General features: G+C 40.8%; 3 protein-coding genes across 3 annotated transcripts; 1 reads left to right on the top strand and 2 right to left on the bottom strand.

Annotated features, from left to right (window-relative positions):
- The first annotated feature begins 852 nt into the window (after positions 1 to 852).
- Positions 853 to 3,196, top strand: LOC121975219 (5'-3' exoribonuclease-like). Its single transcript, XM_042526725.1, has 6 exons — positions 853 to 1,036; positions 1,131 to 1,450; positions 1,895 to 2,019; positions 2,104 to 2,418; positions 2,495 to 2,664; positions 2,742 to 3,196. Exons 2-6 carry the CDS (start codon positions 1,151 to 1,153, stop codon positions 3,065 to 3,067), a joined length of 1,236 nt encoding a protein of 411 aa, XP_042382659.1. The 5' UTR covers positions 853 to 1,036; positions 1,131 to 1,150; the 3' UTR covers positions 3,068 to 3,196.
- LOC121978323 (inactive TPR repeat-containing thioredoxin TTL3-like) lies at positions 3,194 to 5,293 on the bottom strand. Its single transcript, XM_042530683.1, has 5 exons — positions 4,320 to 5,293; positions 4,048 to 4,243; positions 3,802 to 3,974; positions 3,394 to 3,727; positions 3,194 to 3,322 (listed from the first exon to the last, which is right to left on the bottom strand). Exons 1-5 carry the CDS (start codon positions 5,291 to 5,293, stop codon positions 3,194 to 3,196), a joined length of 1,806 nt encoding a protein of 601 aa, XP_042386617.1.
- Positions 5,294 to 10,861: 5,568 nt separating this feature from the next.
- LOC121975217 (serine/threonine-protein kinase D6PK-like) lies at positions 10,862 to 15,098 on the bottom strand. Its single transcript, XM_042526724.1, has 3 exons — positions 14,752 to 15,098; positions 12,707 to 13,766; positions 10,862 to 12,004 (listed from the first exon to the last, which is right to left on the bottom strand). Exons 2-3 carry the CDS (start codon positions 13,648 to 13,650, stop codon positions 11,134 to 11,136), a joined length of 1,815 nt encoding a protein of 604 aa, XP_042382658.1. The 5' UTR covers positions 13,651 to 13,766; positions 14,752 to 15,098; the 3' UTR covers positions 10,862 to 11,133.
- Positions 15,099 to 18,678: the final 3,580 nt, after the last annotated feature.

Below are 18,678 nucleotides of genomic sequence, written 5' to 3'. Positions count from 1 at the left end.
TCGACTTCCGCCTCAGGATTAATTGGGTAACGATATGAATACCTGAATGATAAAAATAAATCGATGAAGTGAGATCTTCCCCAATTGTTGGCTCCAATATAATCCTTCTTCCTCTCTTTCTTCTCCATCTCATCTATGGGGGACCAGGACACAGATAAAAGTTTGTTCCTTCATCTTCTCTCCCCTTCCTCCTCTCTCACTCTCTTCCCAGCAATAAACAGACATTGAAAAGTTTCGTTTGGGTATGTTCTAATACTGATGACAGATTGCAGAGCTGACATTGTGCTGCACCAACGTCTCTAGATAGCTAGAATCGCTCTTGCTTTTATCGCTGCTGCTTGATCTTTGCATGCTACACCGGCAACAAGCGGCCCAGCTTTATATCGATCGAGTCATATATAATCAGATCAGCCGGAACCTTTCTTAAGATCATACTTCTCGCTTTCGCAGCGAATCGATTGCTTAGCCTACAACCTATTTACGATAGATTAATGATTCATCCAGAGCTCGGATGTCTGCTTGTGCCAATCTATCGCCTTGGAGATTGGACCATGACATGAAGCCTAATTTTATCTCTCGGGGATCGCAAAAGCCTTACCTTGACGACTGATCCATGAGACAAGGTCCTTTGTCCCTGCTCGATATCTCTCTCGGGCACCACGACGCTTTCTGATCAATAATGTTGGTTGCAAGCGAGCCTTGAACCACAGCAGTCATAGCCCCAGACACCGACCGACCAGCGCCTGCGTCTGCCAAAAATACCACCATTTACCCCTGGTAATCGCTGCTCACTTTTTTTGACAGCGAGAAAGAGAGAGATGAGGAAGGCATCTGCTCCCAAGGAAACACTGAACGAGAACAGTGGATGGGAACAAGGAAGAGGAGAAGTCGGTGGGCTGTCTTCCGTCAGAATTGTGCCTGAGACAGCCCCCACCCACCGCCCCTACCCCAAATCGAGAAGGTCACTCGCCTGAAGACAACAGAGGCAGTAGCCGACAAAGGCGAGAGCAGGAAGGAGGGAGGGTGATTCTCTCCTGTATCTCTCTCTTATTTCTTTTCTTCTTTTATTTAGGAACGATTTACGCCATGAAGTGAGCCGGTTGCTACCCTCAAAATTGTGCCTTTCTTAGCCGCTCCCTTCCCCAGCGGGATGGTGCTTACCTCTGCGGTGAACGCGGACGGCGGCGGTGCGGACGAAGAGAGCAAACCGCGGCGGAGGAGAAGGAAGCGGAGGGGGCGCGGCCAGCGGAAGAAGAACAGCCCCGAAGAAATCCTCGCCTCGCTATACGTCCGCCGGTGGGCCTTCCCCGACGCCCCGCTCAACGATGCGGACGGCGATGATCCCGTCAGACCCGCTGGGAAAATGGTGTTCGAGTTCCACTCGCACTCTACCTGCAGCGACGGGTTCTTGTCGCCGACGGCGCTTGTGGAGAGAGCGCACGCCAGAGGGGTGAGTCCTAGCTGTCCTCGGTGCTCCGATGGGATTCTCGATCGAAAGTTTCGATCTTGACATGACGTTTATTACTTCACCTTTCGTACAAAAAACTTGTCCCTCTGATCCGAAGTGTCCTTCTGATCCGAAGTGTCCTTTTTCACTAAAATCTCTCTCCCATCTTTCTTTCCCTTTGAATCTTTGATTCTTGTTTGTCTCTCAGCCATTGAAATGCATCATATATTCATATGTCGATCGTATTCACCCAGACTTGTGTACTGGTAATTATGAGACGCTGAATGGAAACGTTAAACTAGTTCATATCTCCGTATCATGAACAGTGTTCCTCTCTTTATCTTCTCCGTTGTTCATATCTGTGAGAATGCTGCTGTTCTCACTACTTTCACATGTTGCATGGTCATTTCTGTTTTTTATGTTTGACAACATGCATGTCCAGAGCAGGTGAATGTACTTGCTTTGACGGATCATGACACCATGGCTGGTGTAGCAGAGGCTGTGGAAGCTGCCAATAAGTTCGGCATCAGGATCATTCCTGGAGTTGAGATAAGTGCAGTATATTCTCCTAGGTAACACTTTAATCGACTTTCTCAAGAATTAGTTTTTACTCCGGGAATTAACTTTGCTTATTTTCCAACGTTTAACATGGGAAGGGAAGAATCTGAAACTGAGGAACCTGTTCATATACTTGCTTACTATGGTAGCTGCGGACCTTCGCGGTTCGAAGCTTTAGAGAAAGTGCTGAGCAGCATTAGAGACGGTCGATATCTTCGGGCAGAAGAAATGGTGTTCAAACTGAGTAAACTCAATTTGCCTCTTAAGTTGGATGTCGTCGCGAAGATCGCCGGCAATGGTGTGGCGCCCGGAAGAGTTCATGTGGCTTGTGCCATGGTTGAATCTGGTTATGTTCAGAATCTGAAGCAAGCTTTTAGCAGATATTTGCATGATGGTGGTCCTGCTTATGCCAAGTAATTATGCTATTCTCTGCGAACTGCATTTATTGTTCTCACACAATTAATGATTTGTGGATTCTTGTTCGATCAGGGGCACTGAACCTTTTGCCGAAGATGTCGTTCGATTAATTTGCCATACTGGGGGAGTCGCTGCTCTGGCTCATCCGTGGGCATTGAAGAATCCTGTCGGTGTCATCAGGAGCTTGAAAGACTCAGGACTTCATGCGATTGAGGTTTACAGGAGCGATGGGAAGTTGTCTGGTATGCATTCGTAGATTCATCATCCTTCTTTTTCAGCATTTGCATTTGCAGCTACTCAATGTTCGTTTCCTCGACAGGGTTTAGTGATTTGGCTGATAGATACGAGCTTGTGAAAATTGGAGGATCCGATTACCATGGACGAAGCGGACAAGACGAGCCTGATCTGGGCAGCGTCGCCATTCCCGTCCTCGACGTGTATGAATTTTTGATTAAAGCGCAACCTGCTTGGCGCGTTGCTATGCAAGATATGCTGTCGGCCATGGCGGACGAGCCCTCTGATATCAATCTACAGAAGATTAGGGCTTCATTTCTTGGTAATCAGGAACCAGAGGATCCTGAGCTAGATGCCATCAGGGTTAAACTGTCCGGGACTGAACTTTGTAATAGGAAGAAATGCTCGTGATAAGGCACACAGATCGTTGGGGTTTCACTTTTATTGAATAATTTTGAGTATCATCTGTAATTTCAATGAGATTGAAAAGAAAAAGAAAAAAAAAATACTACAAGTGGACTCAGAACTGCGATTAATTCAGAGTTCATCTTGTTTCTTCTTGAGCATGGCTTGAGCCTCAGAGAGAGCTTTAGCCAACTGATCGTCTTCTAGGTTTTCCTGGACCAACAGTTCGTAATCCTTCACCGACGCCTCCCATCTTTCCAACTGTTAAATTCAGTACGAAGTTAGCCATGGAAAACAGAATCGACTGCAAGAATAGACTAGTGACGATCGACCTGGGCATTGCAGTCAGCTCGCCGTCGTCTGGCCTTGCCGTAGGAAGGTCGGACGGCGAGGGCAGCGTTGCAGTCCTCAACCGCTTTCTCGTAGTGCCCAAGCTTGGAACGGCAGGCAGCTCGGTTGAAGAGAAGAGCGGCATTCTGAGAATCATGATTCAAGCCCTCTCCGTAGGCCACGCATGCCTCTGCGAACTTGGACGCCCTGAAGAGATCGTTGCCCCTGGCTCTTGCTGAGGCTACGGCCCTGGCTCGTCGGGCTACCGTGGCCGTCTCTCGGTTGCCTGGGTCGAGTTGAGCCGCCTTCTGGGCCGCCGCCACTGCCTCTTCAAACCTGAATTCAACCCGACACGAGCTAATGGAAAAACAACAAGAACAGCAAGAAATCGGTTTATGTTGTTAACTAACCTTCCCGCAGCCATGTCGACCTGTGCTCGAATCATGAGGAAGTATGAATTTGCAGTTGCGCCGAAGAACTTGGTAGATTCATCGATGCCGAATCTAGGCGCGCTACTCATGATCGAATCCGCCTCGTCGTGTCGCTGCAACTTCAGGAGTGCCTCAGCTCGCAGTGCGAAGACCTTTGTGAAATTGATGGAACAAAACGATGATCATGTAATGCAAACATAGCAGCATTAGGAGAAGAAATGAAACCTGGGGGGAAGAATCAGCGCCGGAGGAAGCAGCAGATTCTGATCCCTTCAACAGGGTAAGGTAGTCCTTTATCCTGCGTGCTTCATTGGATTGGGAAACATGGGATTGCAGGGCCTGTGCCCTTGACTTGTCCCAGGGACTGGCTTCGTTTCTTGATTGCTTGAAATGATGAACTGCTTTGCCGGCTTCTCCCAATCTAATGATCGATGAGATGCAATGTGGATGTTATGAGAGTTTTGATCGGAGTGCTCTGTTTTCCATGCATGGATTACCTGAGATAGAGAGAAGCGAGACGATGGTGCGCGCGATGGTAAGCGGGATCGATTCTGATGGCCTCTTTGCATTGAGCGACGGCGTCGAAGAGGCGGCCCAGTCCGGTGAGCGCGGCGGCCTTGTTGGCGTAGTAGGAGGCCTTGCCGGGATCCATGACGATGGCGCGGTCGTACATCGCCAGGGCCTCCGCGAACCTTCCCTTCTTGTACTCCTCGTTCCCCATCTCCTTCAGCTCCTCCGGGTCGCGCCTCGTCGACAAAGCGCGGCAGAGCTCCTGCTCCTGCGCCGGCGTGGGACTCGTGATCGCGTCGGCCTTCGCTTCCTTGGCCGTCTTGGGAAGGTAATCGAGCAAGTTCTGGCTGGGAGGATTCTTTGGATTTCCTCGGAGGTTCCCCAGGTTGCCGTACAACATCACGTTCCCCGACGATGCACGTAGGAGGTTGCCGCCTCCGTTGGCTGCGACGCGCTGCCGGTCGTACAGCATCCCGTCGAGCTCCGCCACGATTCCCTTGCCCACCGCCGCTGCTGTCGTCGGCGCCGGGAGCGCCCTCACGGCCTCCGGAGTCCGCCGGGGCATCTGGACCGCCGCCGGACCCGCCCGGGCCTTCACTACGGGCAAGGGGACCGGGACGGGGACTATAGAAGTCGCGTCGTCGGAGCCCTTTCCCCTCCGCGGCATTCCGGCGTCCGGCGCCATCCTCTCTGCGGCCGCGCCAGGGGATTCCAAGGACGGGATCGAACTGGTCGACCTCGCCCTCCGCCGGCGGAACAGGCCGCAGCCGGACGCCCTGGGCGACTCGTCGCCGGCGTCCATTGCTTCCGGGGAGGGGTCACCTCGGCGGAGGCGGGTGCCAGCGATGGCGCATGAGAAGGGAAAGCAACGTGAAGAAGGCGCTGGCTCATCTAAAAAGCAGGCGCGGTTGCCACGACCGCGACGACCATGGCCATGGCGACCATGACCACCACCTTGCATGATCGAAATGTGAAAACCATGAACAGTAACCTCTAAAATCACAATTAACGAAAACAGTTAAAAACGGAATCGCTCAGATCGAAAGAACAGCTCGAGATCAAACACGCATGCAACACAAATGCAAAAATCAGGCAGCTCGAAATTAATGGAATTGCTTGGATTCGAAGAACAGATCCACACCACATAGACGCAATGCAAAGAGAATTTCTTTCCCTAAAACTAATTAATTCTAAGAAAATTCTCCCCGCTGTATGCAATCGCTTTAGACCTTCTAAATTTAGCATGTTGCAGTTTGGATCGTCTGGGCATCTGAAAACAAGGTGATTAACTATGTTTTTTTTCTCTCTTTCTTTCATTTGGTTAATCTGGTTTTATTTACCTTTTTTATTTTGTTTTCATTAAAATATAAATTATGGAGTGTATGATGATGACAGAGGCGTGCACAGATTGATTAATTATATTTTTGTGTATTTTTTGCACGTAGTTGTGGGTGCTCTCCACGTAATTACATGGCTTATATGAGCTTAAAAAATGTAAATAAATAAATATATTAATTAAATAAATTTATAGAATAATTGAGCCTGACAAGTAACAACCAATGGATTGATCTACACGTGGATTGTTCTCCACGTTTTTGTGTATTTTTTTTTATACCTCTATGCCACTGAATATTTAGACTAAGAGCATCCATAATTACATTAAATATTTTCATCCCTATATATATCATCAATTAAATATCTTACTCTTTAAATATTCTAAATTCTATAATTAAATATTCTCCTAACTAAATATTTATAAATCCCACATATTAAATATCTCACTCTCAATTATTTCAAATTCTATAATCAAATATCTCATCAATCAAATTGATACGGTGTGTAAAGGAGAAGCTCGATAAGGTCAGAAAGTCAAAAATCAAGAGGTGTGACAGTCAAAAGTCAAAAGGTATAGTAGTCAATGTTGGAATCCCATGATAGTTTTGATGTGATGAACCAAATAAGGTTAGGTCCTGTTAGTATTTAATCTCTGTATTTAAGTGTACAGAAGCTTAGGATCACAGTAAGTCGAGCGGAAGACACAGCTAACGAGAAAGATGGCACGGGAAGAGAGTTGACGGGCTCGGTGCATCCGAGGAACGAGGTGCTGCGGAAGAGTACACTGAAGGACGAGAAGGACACGCGCTGCGACCCGAGAGAAGAAACCGGGGAGGAATTCTGTGAGGAGAAGGCCGAAAAATAGGTTCGGGTAAGCCTTATTTTGGTTGGCCGAAATCACCTAAGCAATCGGAGCAACAAGAGAACCAAAAGGGAGCTACGGAGCTGCTGGAGACGCCCTCAAAGGAGTTAAAGGTGCCTTCACGCCTTTCAGTGGGAAGGCGCCTTCAACAGGGTTGAAAGCGCCTTCAACCCATCATGGAAAGCGCCTTCAACCACTTGAAGGCGCCTTCGACTAGGCAAATATTGTCGTTGCCAAAGAATAAAGCTTTATCCTTTGGCACCTCGCTAGAGGTACTTTCCAGTCTGTTGGAGGCGCCTTCCAGCACCGGATAAGATTTTTCAAGGGCTATAAAAAGACCCCTGGACCTAGAAAATAAACATCAACTCAAGTATTCATTTCCTAACAAATGTCTGAGCAATTAACGAGTGTAAGAGGTTTCTCCGCCTTCACCGAAGGAGATCTTTTAGAGCTTTTTCATTGTCCTTGGATTAATAACCACCTAGATTGTAACCAAGTAAATCTTGTACCTCGTCTTTTTAGTTGTTAATTTAATTTACTATTATTGTTGCTTTTAATTAGAGTTGAAAGAACGGGAAGGATGTTGTTTTTCATTGTCCTTTGATTCTTATTTATGAGAAGGTTCAAACATTGGACATTTTCAAATCATTTAAGATTGAAGTTGAGAACCAACTTGACAAAAGAATTAAGAAAGTTAGATCTGATCGTGGTGGTGAATACTACGGTAGATATGATGGTTCAGGTGAACAGCGTCCAGGATCTTTTGCTCAATACCTAGAGGAGTGTGGAATTGTTCCATAGTACACCATGCCAGGCTCACCAAGCATGAATGGTGTAGCTGAACAACATAATCGAACTCTTAAGGATATGGTAAAGAGTATGATTAGTCATTCAACCTTACCAATGTCACTCTGAGGAGAAGTATTAAAGACAACAACTTACATTCTAAATCGAGTACCCACTAAAGCGGCAATTAAAACACCTTTTGAGCTTTGGACAAGCCGAAAGTCAAGTCTCAAATATTTTCATATTTGGGGATGTCCAACTGAGGCTAGACCATATAGGCCATATGAAAAGAAACTGGACTCCAGAACTATAAGTAGCTACTTTATTGGATATTCTGAGTGATCACGGGGCTATAAGTTTTATGATCCCAAAGTAAAGATTATCTTTGAGATGGGAACTGCAACGTTCTTTGAGGATATTAAGTTTGGGGGGAAGAATAAAGTAACTAACCTTGTCTTTGAGGAGGAATGTATTCCCACTACTCTTCAAGAGGAAATGGTTTATATTCCTATGATTGTTTCTAATAATGATTAGGATTTTTTCCTGTTAGTGATCAGGATGCAATACCAGAACAACAAGACATTTGTTAATCAACTCCCAGAAGAACAAACTCGACAATCTCAAGAACCAGTGTATGTAGAGCAAGTGCTTTTACGAAGGTCCACTAGAGAAAGGAGGAGTGCTATTTCGGATGATTACATAGTACTACTTCAAGAACATGAGGAAAATGATGGTATGACGGAGGATGATCCGATCAACTTTCGTCAAGTCATGCAAGATTCAAATTCTCAAAAGTGGATTGAGGCAATGAATGAGGAGTATAAGTCAATGCAAGACAATAAAGTTTGAGAACTTATCCTATTACCAGAAGGTGTGAAACCCATTAGTTGTAAGTAGATTTTTAAAACCAAACGAGATTCAAATGGTAATGTGGAAAGGTATAAAATACGTCTTGTAGCTAAAGGCTATACTCAAAAATATGGGATTGACTTTAAAGAGACATTTTCTCCAGTTTCAATGAAAGACTCTTTAAGGACAATCATGGCACTTGTCACACACTTCGATATGGAACTCCATCAGATGGATGTCAAGACAACTTTTCTCAATGGAGACATTGAGGAAACAATCTATATGGTGCAACCAAATTCTTTGTATCAGGAGATCCAAAGAGTATGGTTTGCAAACTTAAGAAGTCCATCTATGGGTTAAAACAAGCATCTCGTCAATAGTACCACAAATTTCATCAAATAATAATCTCATTTGGTTTTGTGGTGAATGTGATAGATGATTGTGTGTATCATAAGTTCAGTGGGAGTAAGCATATCTTCCTGGTTCTATATGTTGATGACATTTTGCTTGCCACAAATGATATAGGTATGCTAAATGATACCAAGAGATTTATATCTAGATATTTTGAAATGAAATATCTTGGTTACGCATCTTTTGTATTAGGAATCCAAATACATCGAGATCGTTCTCAAGGTATTCTTGGATTATCACAAAAGAACTATATCGATAAGGTGCTTAAAAGATTCGGCATGCAAGATTGCAAACCAGGTAATACCCCAGTCGCTAAAGGAGACAAGTTTAGTCTTAAACAATGCCCTAAAGGAAGCCTCAAGACTCAAGAAATGCAAAAGATTCCCTATGCTTCGACTGTAGGAAGTCTTATGTATGTTCAAGTTTGTACGCGTCCGGATATTGCGTACATTGTTGGAGTGTTGGGCAGATATTTAAGCAACCCAGGAATGGATCATTGGAAAGCAACAAAGAGGGTAATGAGATATTTAAAGAGAACTAGTGATTACATGCTCACATATAAAAGGTCAGATACTCTTGAGATCATGGGATATTCTTACTCTGATTTTGCGGGATACTAAGATAGCATGAGATCCACTTCAGGCTATGTTTTTCTATTGGACGACGGCGCTATCTCTTGGAGAAGTGTCAAACAGGCATTGACAGCTTCTTCCACCATGGCAGCAGAGTTTATAGCATGTTATGAGACATCTAATCATGGAATATGGCTGAAAAATTGCCACTGGACTGTGTATTTTGGGAAGGGTTGAAAGACCACTGAAATTACTTTGTGACAATCGATCAGCTGTATTTTATTCTAACGACAATAGGAGCTCGACAAAATCGAAGCACATCGATATCAAGTTCCTTGTTGTGAAAGAAAGAGTAAAAGTGGACAGATTTCGATAAAACACATAGGCACAAACTTCATGATAGCAGATCCTTTACAAAGGGTTTACCACCCAATGTCTTCTATGAGCATACCACTCATATGAGTGTTATTCAGTTTGGTGAAATGTAGATCTAGTGGGAGTTTGCACTATGTATGTTTTCTATATATGTTTGGTTATGTTGTTGATACTTATGTATTTAGAGATTATCTGATCAGATATAAAGTTTAGTGTTTACTTCATTACATTTTGTATAATTTAAGTTAAAGTTTTGATCTTACTTTGGTTATAAGGAGGACCAGTTGAAAATTGACATGAATAGATCACCTTGCATGTAATTTTCATGCCATATTCATAATTGATTTATGTCATTTAATTATATTGATGTACGTGACCATTGATGGTTTAGTTGTGATAGATACAACGAAGACTACATTGATCCTATATCTATATAATTAATGGACAAGATTGTTAAGGGAACCCTACGGCTATGATGACAAAAGTTATGAGCTTATTAAGGTTAACATTTATAAGTTTACACATATGACTCAGTGGGAGATTATTAGAACTTTGGGGGCATAATTGTAATTATAAATGTCTAATGTCATCAATTAAAGAAGTCATAATTTAATGTGATCAAATTTATGATTAAGGAATATGATTTAAGAGTTTAATTGTTATGAATAAATTAATGTGGATACCATGTGCAATTTTTAATTTGTTGAGGGGTCAAATTAGAAATAAACAAACTTATGTTTCTATAAATAAGGGTTATGGTCCCAGTTTGCAGAAGAGACTTTTGTTTTGTTTCCTCATCGACAAAACTCTCTGGAAAATTTGCAAATACCTTGCCCAAAATTGACTGCATACTATGAATTCTGGTACGCTTCCATAATTCTGTCAATCCAATTTATAATTTCTTAATAATTGAATAAAATATATATATTTTGTGTTGAGATTACTCGCCCTATTTTTCTATCAGTTACTCCTAGAATTAATCGATTTAAATAGTTGGATACTTAAATTACGAAAAAGAAAAAAAAAACCACGCAACATATCTTACAAATATAAAGTTCATCACAACAATAGCCCGCTACGAGACAAGCAAATGCAAACGGATTAACTTTTAGCGAAGGGACCCATTTCTTAGCATTTACATACAATTTTTTGACAAAAATAATGCCAAATCATATTCTAAAAGAAAGATATTTCATGAGCAATTATAATATTCAATCTTATCTGAATATTATCAGTAAAGTTGCCCATGAATCTGACTAAATTTCTATAGATAATCCAATTAGATGGCTACAATGTGTAGTCAACCTCGTGAGTTCCCTAAAGAATTGCAGTAGATAAGTTAAACAAGAACAAGATCTAACATTGATGAAGAACAAAGATAACATATTGGATAATCCTTGAGGAACACATATTTGGAGTTGATAGTACATTGCCAAACAAGGGATGCTGTGGTAATCCTTGAGGAATACATGTTTGGAGTTGATATTGCATTTCCATCAGGAGATTTACCGATATAGATTCACAGAGATTCTAGAGGGTGAAACAAAACTGCAATCCTCATACAACTCCACAAATTCTACAACTTCAACTGGTTGATCGAGAGGAGAATGACTAAAAGAAATCAAATTCTAGATAGTTGTCTGAACCTTTCTGGTTCACAGTTGATGTGGCTTTTTCTCTGGCTGATACAGCAGGCTTTGTGAGTCGTTCTGTATCGAAGGATTTTGGGATCTCAGGAGGACTTGCACAGCGTATCAGTGCCCAGTTGACTCCCTCGAAGAAGGGGTGTAGCTTTATCTCTGAAGCCCCGCGTTTGTATCCAAGTCGGTGTTGAGGTTCCTTCACAAGAAGACCCCTTATCAAATCTCTAGCGGCGAAGCTGACTGTTGGTGACTCTGGGAAGCGCAGCGGTTGCCCAACAACATTGAACAATGTTGCTCGGTTACCAGATCCCTTGAATGGTGTTTTCCCAAACAATAGTTCATACATGAAGATGCCAAACGTCCACCAATCAACCGCACTCCCATGGCCCTCACCCTTTATGATCTCTGGTGCCAAGTACTCATGGGTACCTACAAAAGACATGGAACGGGCATCCGTAGGCTCTGCTATGAGCTCGGGCAACGGGTTCACCTGGTTCCCTATCTCTGATTTTGCTTTCCTCTCTTTGGATTTGGATTTAGAGAAAAACCGTGGGCCAAAGCAAGTTGTAGGTGCCACACAAGAGGGCTGAATACAGGATGGTTCGATACAAGCAGGCTGGATACAGTAAGCCGTGTTGTTCCTTCTAGCTGATTCAGGATCTGGGTTGGAGGACTTGATCAGTGTTGGGTTTACTGCACAACGGAGAGAGAGGTCAAAGTCAGAAAGCATAATGTGGCCATCCTCGCGAACAAGGACATTTTCTGGCTTGAGGTCGCGATATATAATTCCAAGCATGTGCAGGTATTCCAATGCCAGAAGGATCTCAGCAACATAAAACCTACATTTAAGAATTTAATTGTGATCAGTGAATGGGGGATCACCAGGATGCATGGGATCAAAAGTGCAAAGTCCTAGCAATGGTTCAGCATAAATACAAACAGAGGTCAATCAAATTTAACTTTTTTAGAAGAGAAGTAGGAATAATTGTCCATAACTATCTCAAGCAATGAGGATAACCAGAAGTAGGAACTTCTTAGTTGACTAATAAGCTCACCGGATTCAGAACAAGTAATATGCAAGCACATGTTAGAACAGTCACCAAAATAACGAGTAAAGAATTCACAGGGTAGAACTACATGCATCGTTGGTCAACAACTACTAGATTGCCATGAAAAATCCTAGAGTTTCAGATGAGAAGAGAAACAAGGAAATAAGTGTTTGTACAGAATTATGCTAATTAGAAAATTGGTATACTGGATTGTGGGCATTTGGATACTTTGAAACAAGAACTGGTCATTTCCTCCATAAAACCAAGTAAAAACAATGAATAGATGAATCAACATGAAAACGTAAAGGAAAGCAGAGAGCATTTGAACATGCTTGTAGCATGACATGTTAGTAAGCATTTACAAACAATGTAATTGATGTGTTTAGGCTGAACAAACTATATCTGAATAATAGAAGTTGCAACGATAAGAAAGCATCTAGCATGTGCTCCTCAAACAGTAAGTCTAAGAAAGACTGAAGTGCAGAATTATACTTCACAGCTTGTTCGGAGAAATGCTTCCCAGGTTGCCTTTGACGAAGGGTGTGCAAATCTCCTCCAGGGCAGAATTCCATTACCAAACATGAGAATTTATCTGTTTCAAAGTGGGTATAAAGTGTTGGAAGAAATGGATGGTCCAGACACTGTAATATCTCCCTCTCTGTCTGAGCTCTAAGAAGCTTTTTCCGACTAGCCAGCAAGCCCTTATCCATAACCTTCATTGCAAAGTAGCTTTTTGTCCCACTTAATTCTGATAGATACACACTACCTATATCACCACAACCTAACTTCTTCAACAGCCTAAAATGGCTCAAGCCTAAAACCCCATCTTTTGTGCGAATCTTTCGAATGGCTTCAGCTCTTGAATCATTTGATTTATGAGGTTTAGTTATGCTGCTACCCAAACTGCTGCAGGAGCTTTCATCACTCACGTCACTGTTTGTACTAGGTCTGCACATGCTACTCTTTCCACTCTCAACAAAATCAGCTGTGGCACTGCTGGTTTCATCACTAAATTTAGTAGATACAAAACTTTCATTCCCATTCTGTTCGGATTTCTTTGCTTGATCTCCATTACCATTCCCAGCAGTGGCTCTATTTTCCGCAGAATCTACTTGCTCTGATGACTGCTTCTGACTCTCTGAAGGGATCTTAACAGAAGTTTCTGAGGGTATGGTTACCTCTGTAGGAACTTTATCTGTTGAATTGTCAAAAGATTCCTTCTGATGGTGATCTGATTTATTATCTTTCTTTAGGCCATTGACAGCAAATTTTGACACATTCTGATTTATCTCTACCACTTTTTTGACAGTACTGCAATCCAATTTGCTTGGCTTCAGAATCTGGGAAGATTTAGAAGAATTTGGCTCTACTTTGGTACTCCCAGGAACTTCAGTTTGGGACTTGGCGTTGGCCTGTGATATAGTCTTTGAAGCCATCAATATCTGTGTGATACTTATTATCTAACTAGGCAATGTGACAATAAAGAGCTTATTCTTCAGTAATGAGCATAAAATGCCTCCTCCATCATGAGTAGATCTGCTCAATTTGGGATCTGTAGTTGAACAACAAGGATGCATAAGCAAACAGCCAAGAAACACTACGACTTGCCTACTACTGAATCGAAAATTTGCAGCCCTGGTGGACTATGAAATAGTCCATCAGTCTGTTCGAGATGAATGTACTGGAACAAAATGAAAAGCAAGCAAGACTGAAAAGGCATGCTTTCTGTGAGATAGTTTGTGTTCAAAATGGAAACTACACACAACCAAAAATAAGAATGTTTGAAAGTTGGCTTGAATGTTGAGAATAGTGCATTTAAGAGTATAGCAGCAACATGAACCAAATGCGTCCTTTATAGGAAGTACCAAGAATCAAAATAGAACATTAATACAGATACAGCTTTTTATAGAGTTCCAATCCATGTAGCCAGACTCCCTGAACAAAAATTTACAAGCAGATTTTGCAAGCATTCAGTGATTCCGATGGAATGGACTAAAACTGCTTTGGATCTCATACATCTCGAATATGTAAAGATTTTACTCAAACAACGCATCAGCATGAAACAAAAATTATATAAAGATCTTATAAATCGTAACATTATTCTGAAAGTAGTACGAGACGTATTAAGAAACAATGTCCCTCCGTAGGATCGGCAGATCAAGGAACTTTTACCACGCAAAGGATAGATACAACCTGGTCTGGGGCGTCAGATCGTTGAGCAAAAATGTGTCTTTTCTCTTTAAAGGAACCCCAAAAATATCATCAATCGAAGAGAAACTAAAGATATGGGGGAAAAAGACAAAGAGCACTGAAAAATCCGCCCAAAATACATAAAAATACTATCTTTCGACGGCAGACGATTCGCAAGCCCCAAAATAACACAAATCACGCCGGAAAAGAATGCGGCACGCCCGGATCGTGAACACCGAAGCACAAGGAACGCAGATCCAGCCCTCCCAGACCAGACATTAGGAGAACTAAGATGAAACCCAAGAAACAAGACAAAGAATGGGAGCAAAGCGCGAGCAAAACCTCACCTTGCGACAAGTTCAGACCTTGAGATCGCTAGACAGGCACCGAGCAAGGGTTCCAGCTCTCACACTGCAGTCCACATCACACCATGAAACAGAGAGAGAGAGGGCGAAGTGGGGGATGGGAAAGGGAGAGGAGGTCTGGAAAAACAGAAAAAATTGCAACAACAAAAAAAAAAACAAATAAATAAATAGAAAGTTCAATTTGTATGGTGGGTGTGCATAAAGGGCATGGAAAGAAGAGAATGGTCAAAGCGAAAGCCGAAGCTTTTTTATCCTTTATCATGCAATTCGTGTTTGACGGAGAGACAAGATGGTGACCGATCTGCGGGGAAGTGCACACTTCGATCCAGGAGAGAGCTGCTGGTTTATAATGCAAGCAGACAGGCAAACACCGTACCCAGTTCCATCTCCACCCTCCTCCTTATCACGTTGTTTAATTGACGGAGTTGATTCTAGTGAGATTTATTCTTATTAAATGTCCATCCGCCTAAAAAAAAGTCCTGGGCTGAGAATCTGATTAAAATTAAATTAAAAATCTAATCAATTGAAATTTTTTTAATTAATTACTTAAATAGTCCAAATTTTCTATAAAAATCAAATAAATTTAAACGATTAAATATTAGTTAATTTAATTTTCGATCAAATTAATTAAAATTTTAAAATTTAATTTAGATTTTATTTAATTAATTTATATTTTTAAATAAAAATAATAAAATTAATATCCGTATTGATTAATTCTGTTAATTTGGTTTGGATTAGCTTTTAAATTTTTTATTTGGTTAAATTGAATAGACCCATTAAATTAAATTTTTAAACCAAATCGAATTTGTATACATTAATTTTCCTTTTACCGAAATCGAATGTTATTAAACAAAACCAAATTTGTATATTCTAATTAGAAAAATTCGATCAATTTAATTTTTAGCAGATTAACTGATCAGTTCAATTTATTCAGTTATTTTTAAAATTTTAATCAATTAAGTTATCTAAAAAAAAAATAATTTGATTTTATTTGATTAATTTAATTTGATTTGATTTTAATAACAATAATATTTTTATCTAAATCGACTGTGTTGGAGGTTAATTTGAAACAACTATATATTGGACAAAGAGGGGAGAACGACAAATGGTAAAAACGATAAGTAAAAAAATATTTCAAGAAATCAATTAAAAATTAAGATCAGTCATTTACTGATCATTAAATTGTCGAAAACTCTCAAAAGAATCACATTATTTTCTTAAGATTTAATATCAGATGCTTACATACTTATCAATAAGATATCTAAAATATCCTAAATAAAGTCCAATCATCACAGATACACTATCAATCAACATTAAATCACTCAACTATTGATATATAGATTATATATAGTATTATTTTTCTTTATTCGTAGTCTATAATTTATATTTTTACATTTTTATCATATTAATTTCAGCATAATTATTATTTTATATTTAGATATATACTCGATACTTGTTTTAACTTTGAGAAGCAGTTTGGAGCGAAAAAAAATACTAAAGATACAAATAAAAATTAATTAAAACAAGGAATGGAGTGCGCAATTCATCTCAGAGGCAAATTGGACATGGCCATGCTTTAAGCCACGACCAAGAAAAGCTCAAGGAATTGGTCGCGCCAAATAGCACAGTTAAGGAACAAAAAAAGACACTAGCCGTGCCAAATGACATGGCCAAGAAGTGGACTTGGCACAAATGAAGACTAGGTCGTGCCTCAGAGCACGGCCAAAAGCTGTCCATGTCATCTTCCAGAGTCAAATTGGACTTGATCGTGCCTTGAGGCATGACCATACACTTGAAGGCGCAGTTTTGAAGAGTTGGTCATGCCAATTGGCACAACCCAGAAAAAGCAAAGCAAAGTTGTTCTGCTCTGGTCGTGCCAAGTAGCATGGCCTAGTCGTGTGGACAGAGCTAAACTGGCTCTGGTCGTGCCTTAAGGCACGGTCAAAAAGCCAGCAGCAGGGAAGGACCGTGCCATTTGGCATGGCCAAGTAATTATGGCCGAGACAAATTGGCTCTGGTCGTGCCAAATGGCATGGCCAGGTGCCCGAGCCACGCTCAAGCCATGCCTAGAGGCACAATCACCCCCGTGCCTCACTTCTATTTAATAGGCACTTCATCTCCTTGCTAGGGGAGGAAGATCCAAGGACGGAAGAAGACCATCTAGGTCGAATTCTCGCATTCGGAGGCGTCATCTGGATGATCCAAGGTCATTCTACTGCTCTATCCTCGTCGGCATTTCAAGATCTATATCCAAGCTCTTCAGTCGACGTCAAAGGATAAGTTTTTACTCTCCTTCCTTAGGATTTTGAAAATTTCTATGTTTTTTAGTGCTTGAGTTATATTTCTTCCTATTTTGGAGTATATTTATATTGTTCTAGGACGTAAAAAGTAATTGTAATGTGTGAATGATGTAAACTCTATGGAATTGCCAATTTCCTAGTTTGATGAAGCTTGTATGTACTTGTTCTGTTTGATGAAATTCTTGCATAGAAGCTTTTTCTTATGATCATGGATTTGTCTATCTAGATTGCATTCTGTATGCATAGATCTTATTTCTGAGTTAGATACATTGCTGTGTATCTATATTGAGACTATGCATGAACCTTAATTTTCGTTGATCAGATATATAAATTATCATCTCTTTTGAGTATACGTTCCAATATAGCTCGGAATGACCTTAGGATACTTGTTTGAAGTTGAGTATCTAAGGTAACTATTTTTCAATATGGAATGTAACCTCCTAAGGGAGGACGATTCTATGTATGAATAAGTCTATCACTTGACCTAATGGGCTTCCCCTAATCATATGTTATGCAAGTGACCTACGTAATCTAGAGACGCATACCCGAGGGAGACCCTGTGACAGGAGGTACTCTACTAAAACTTGAACTCTCTAAGTTACTTCTTCACTTGATGACATATTTGGTTACTGGCAGGGGAAATACTCTGATCCACCATCGCAGGGTGGAATTCAGTAAATGTTTAGACTATCCTGCAAACATACAAGCCGAGAACTAGGAATGGACCAATTCGTAGCATAACATCCACCATTATAATGAAACTTTCGACCTAAAATATTTTCTGAACAAAGTACTTCCTCAGTTACCTTTCTTTCTCTTATTTTTAAATTTTAGTACAAAATCTCAAATCAAACCATTATCGATTTTGTCTAGTTAAATTCGAAGTAAATCTTCAATCCTCGTGAGATCGACTTTTATAAATTTTATTACTTGACGCTAATCATGCACTTACGGTACATCACATCAACTATCAATCCAAAAAAGGGAGAAAAAATTTAATAAGTTGGTTTCGAAGTATAAACTACTATGCTTTTGGATTTATTCAGCAGATGAATGGGAGAAAATTGTCCATCTCCAAAATTAGTTGAGCTCACTAGCCACTCTATGGTTAATTCTCACTTGTCATCTTTCTCCTCTTTATTCTATTTGAGTTCATTGGTTGGAGCTTTATTATTGTTGTTGTTAGCCATCAATCAACACTGTGAAGGAGGATAGATATATTTCTTCAATAATTCAACTTTTATAGGTTTAATTTTCCCTGTTCTTAGCGGTGATGTTAAATATTGAATTTATAAAATAAATAAATTCATGCTTGTAGGTTCATAACGCGCGCTAGAAGGAGGTTGGATAGCGCGAGTCATTTTTCACTTTTTCAAAAAATAGAGAATACATGGCGGAAAATAAAATAAAGAAAAAACAATCGCTAATACCTTCTGTTTTTAACTTGATTAAGAGACTATGACAACTTTTATTCCAAGACTCACACTCATTGAGTGCTTTCAATGGAAATAACTCGAATATTACAAGAAAATTCAGAATTTAAAGTACAATTAATAAAAACAAATATACCAACTTTAGAGTAGAAAATTGAGCACCGTTGTCGGGGGAA

The sequence above is a fragment of the Zingiber officinale genome, chromosome 4B (genome assembly GCF_018446385.1).
Source record: "Zingiber officinale cultivar Zhangliang chromosome 4B, Zo_v1.1, whole genome shotgun sequence".
NCBI classification, from domain to species: domain Eukaryota; kingdom Viridiplantae; phylum Streptophyta; class Magnoliopsida; order Zingiberales; family Zingiberaceae; genus Zingiber; species Zingiber officinale.
The sequence above is the reverse complement of the archived record's forward strand: the minus strand, read 5'-3'. Positions and strand labels throughout refer to the sequence as shown.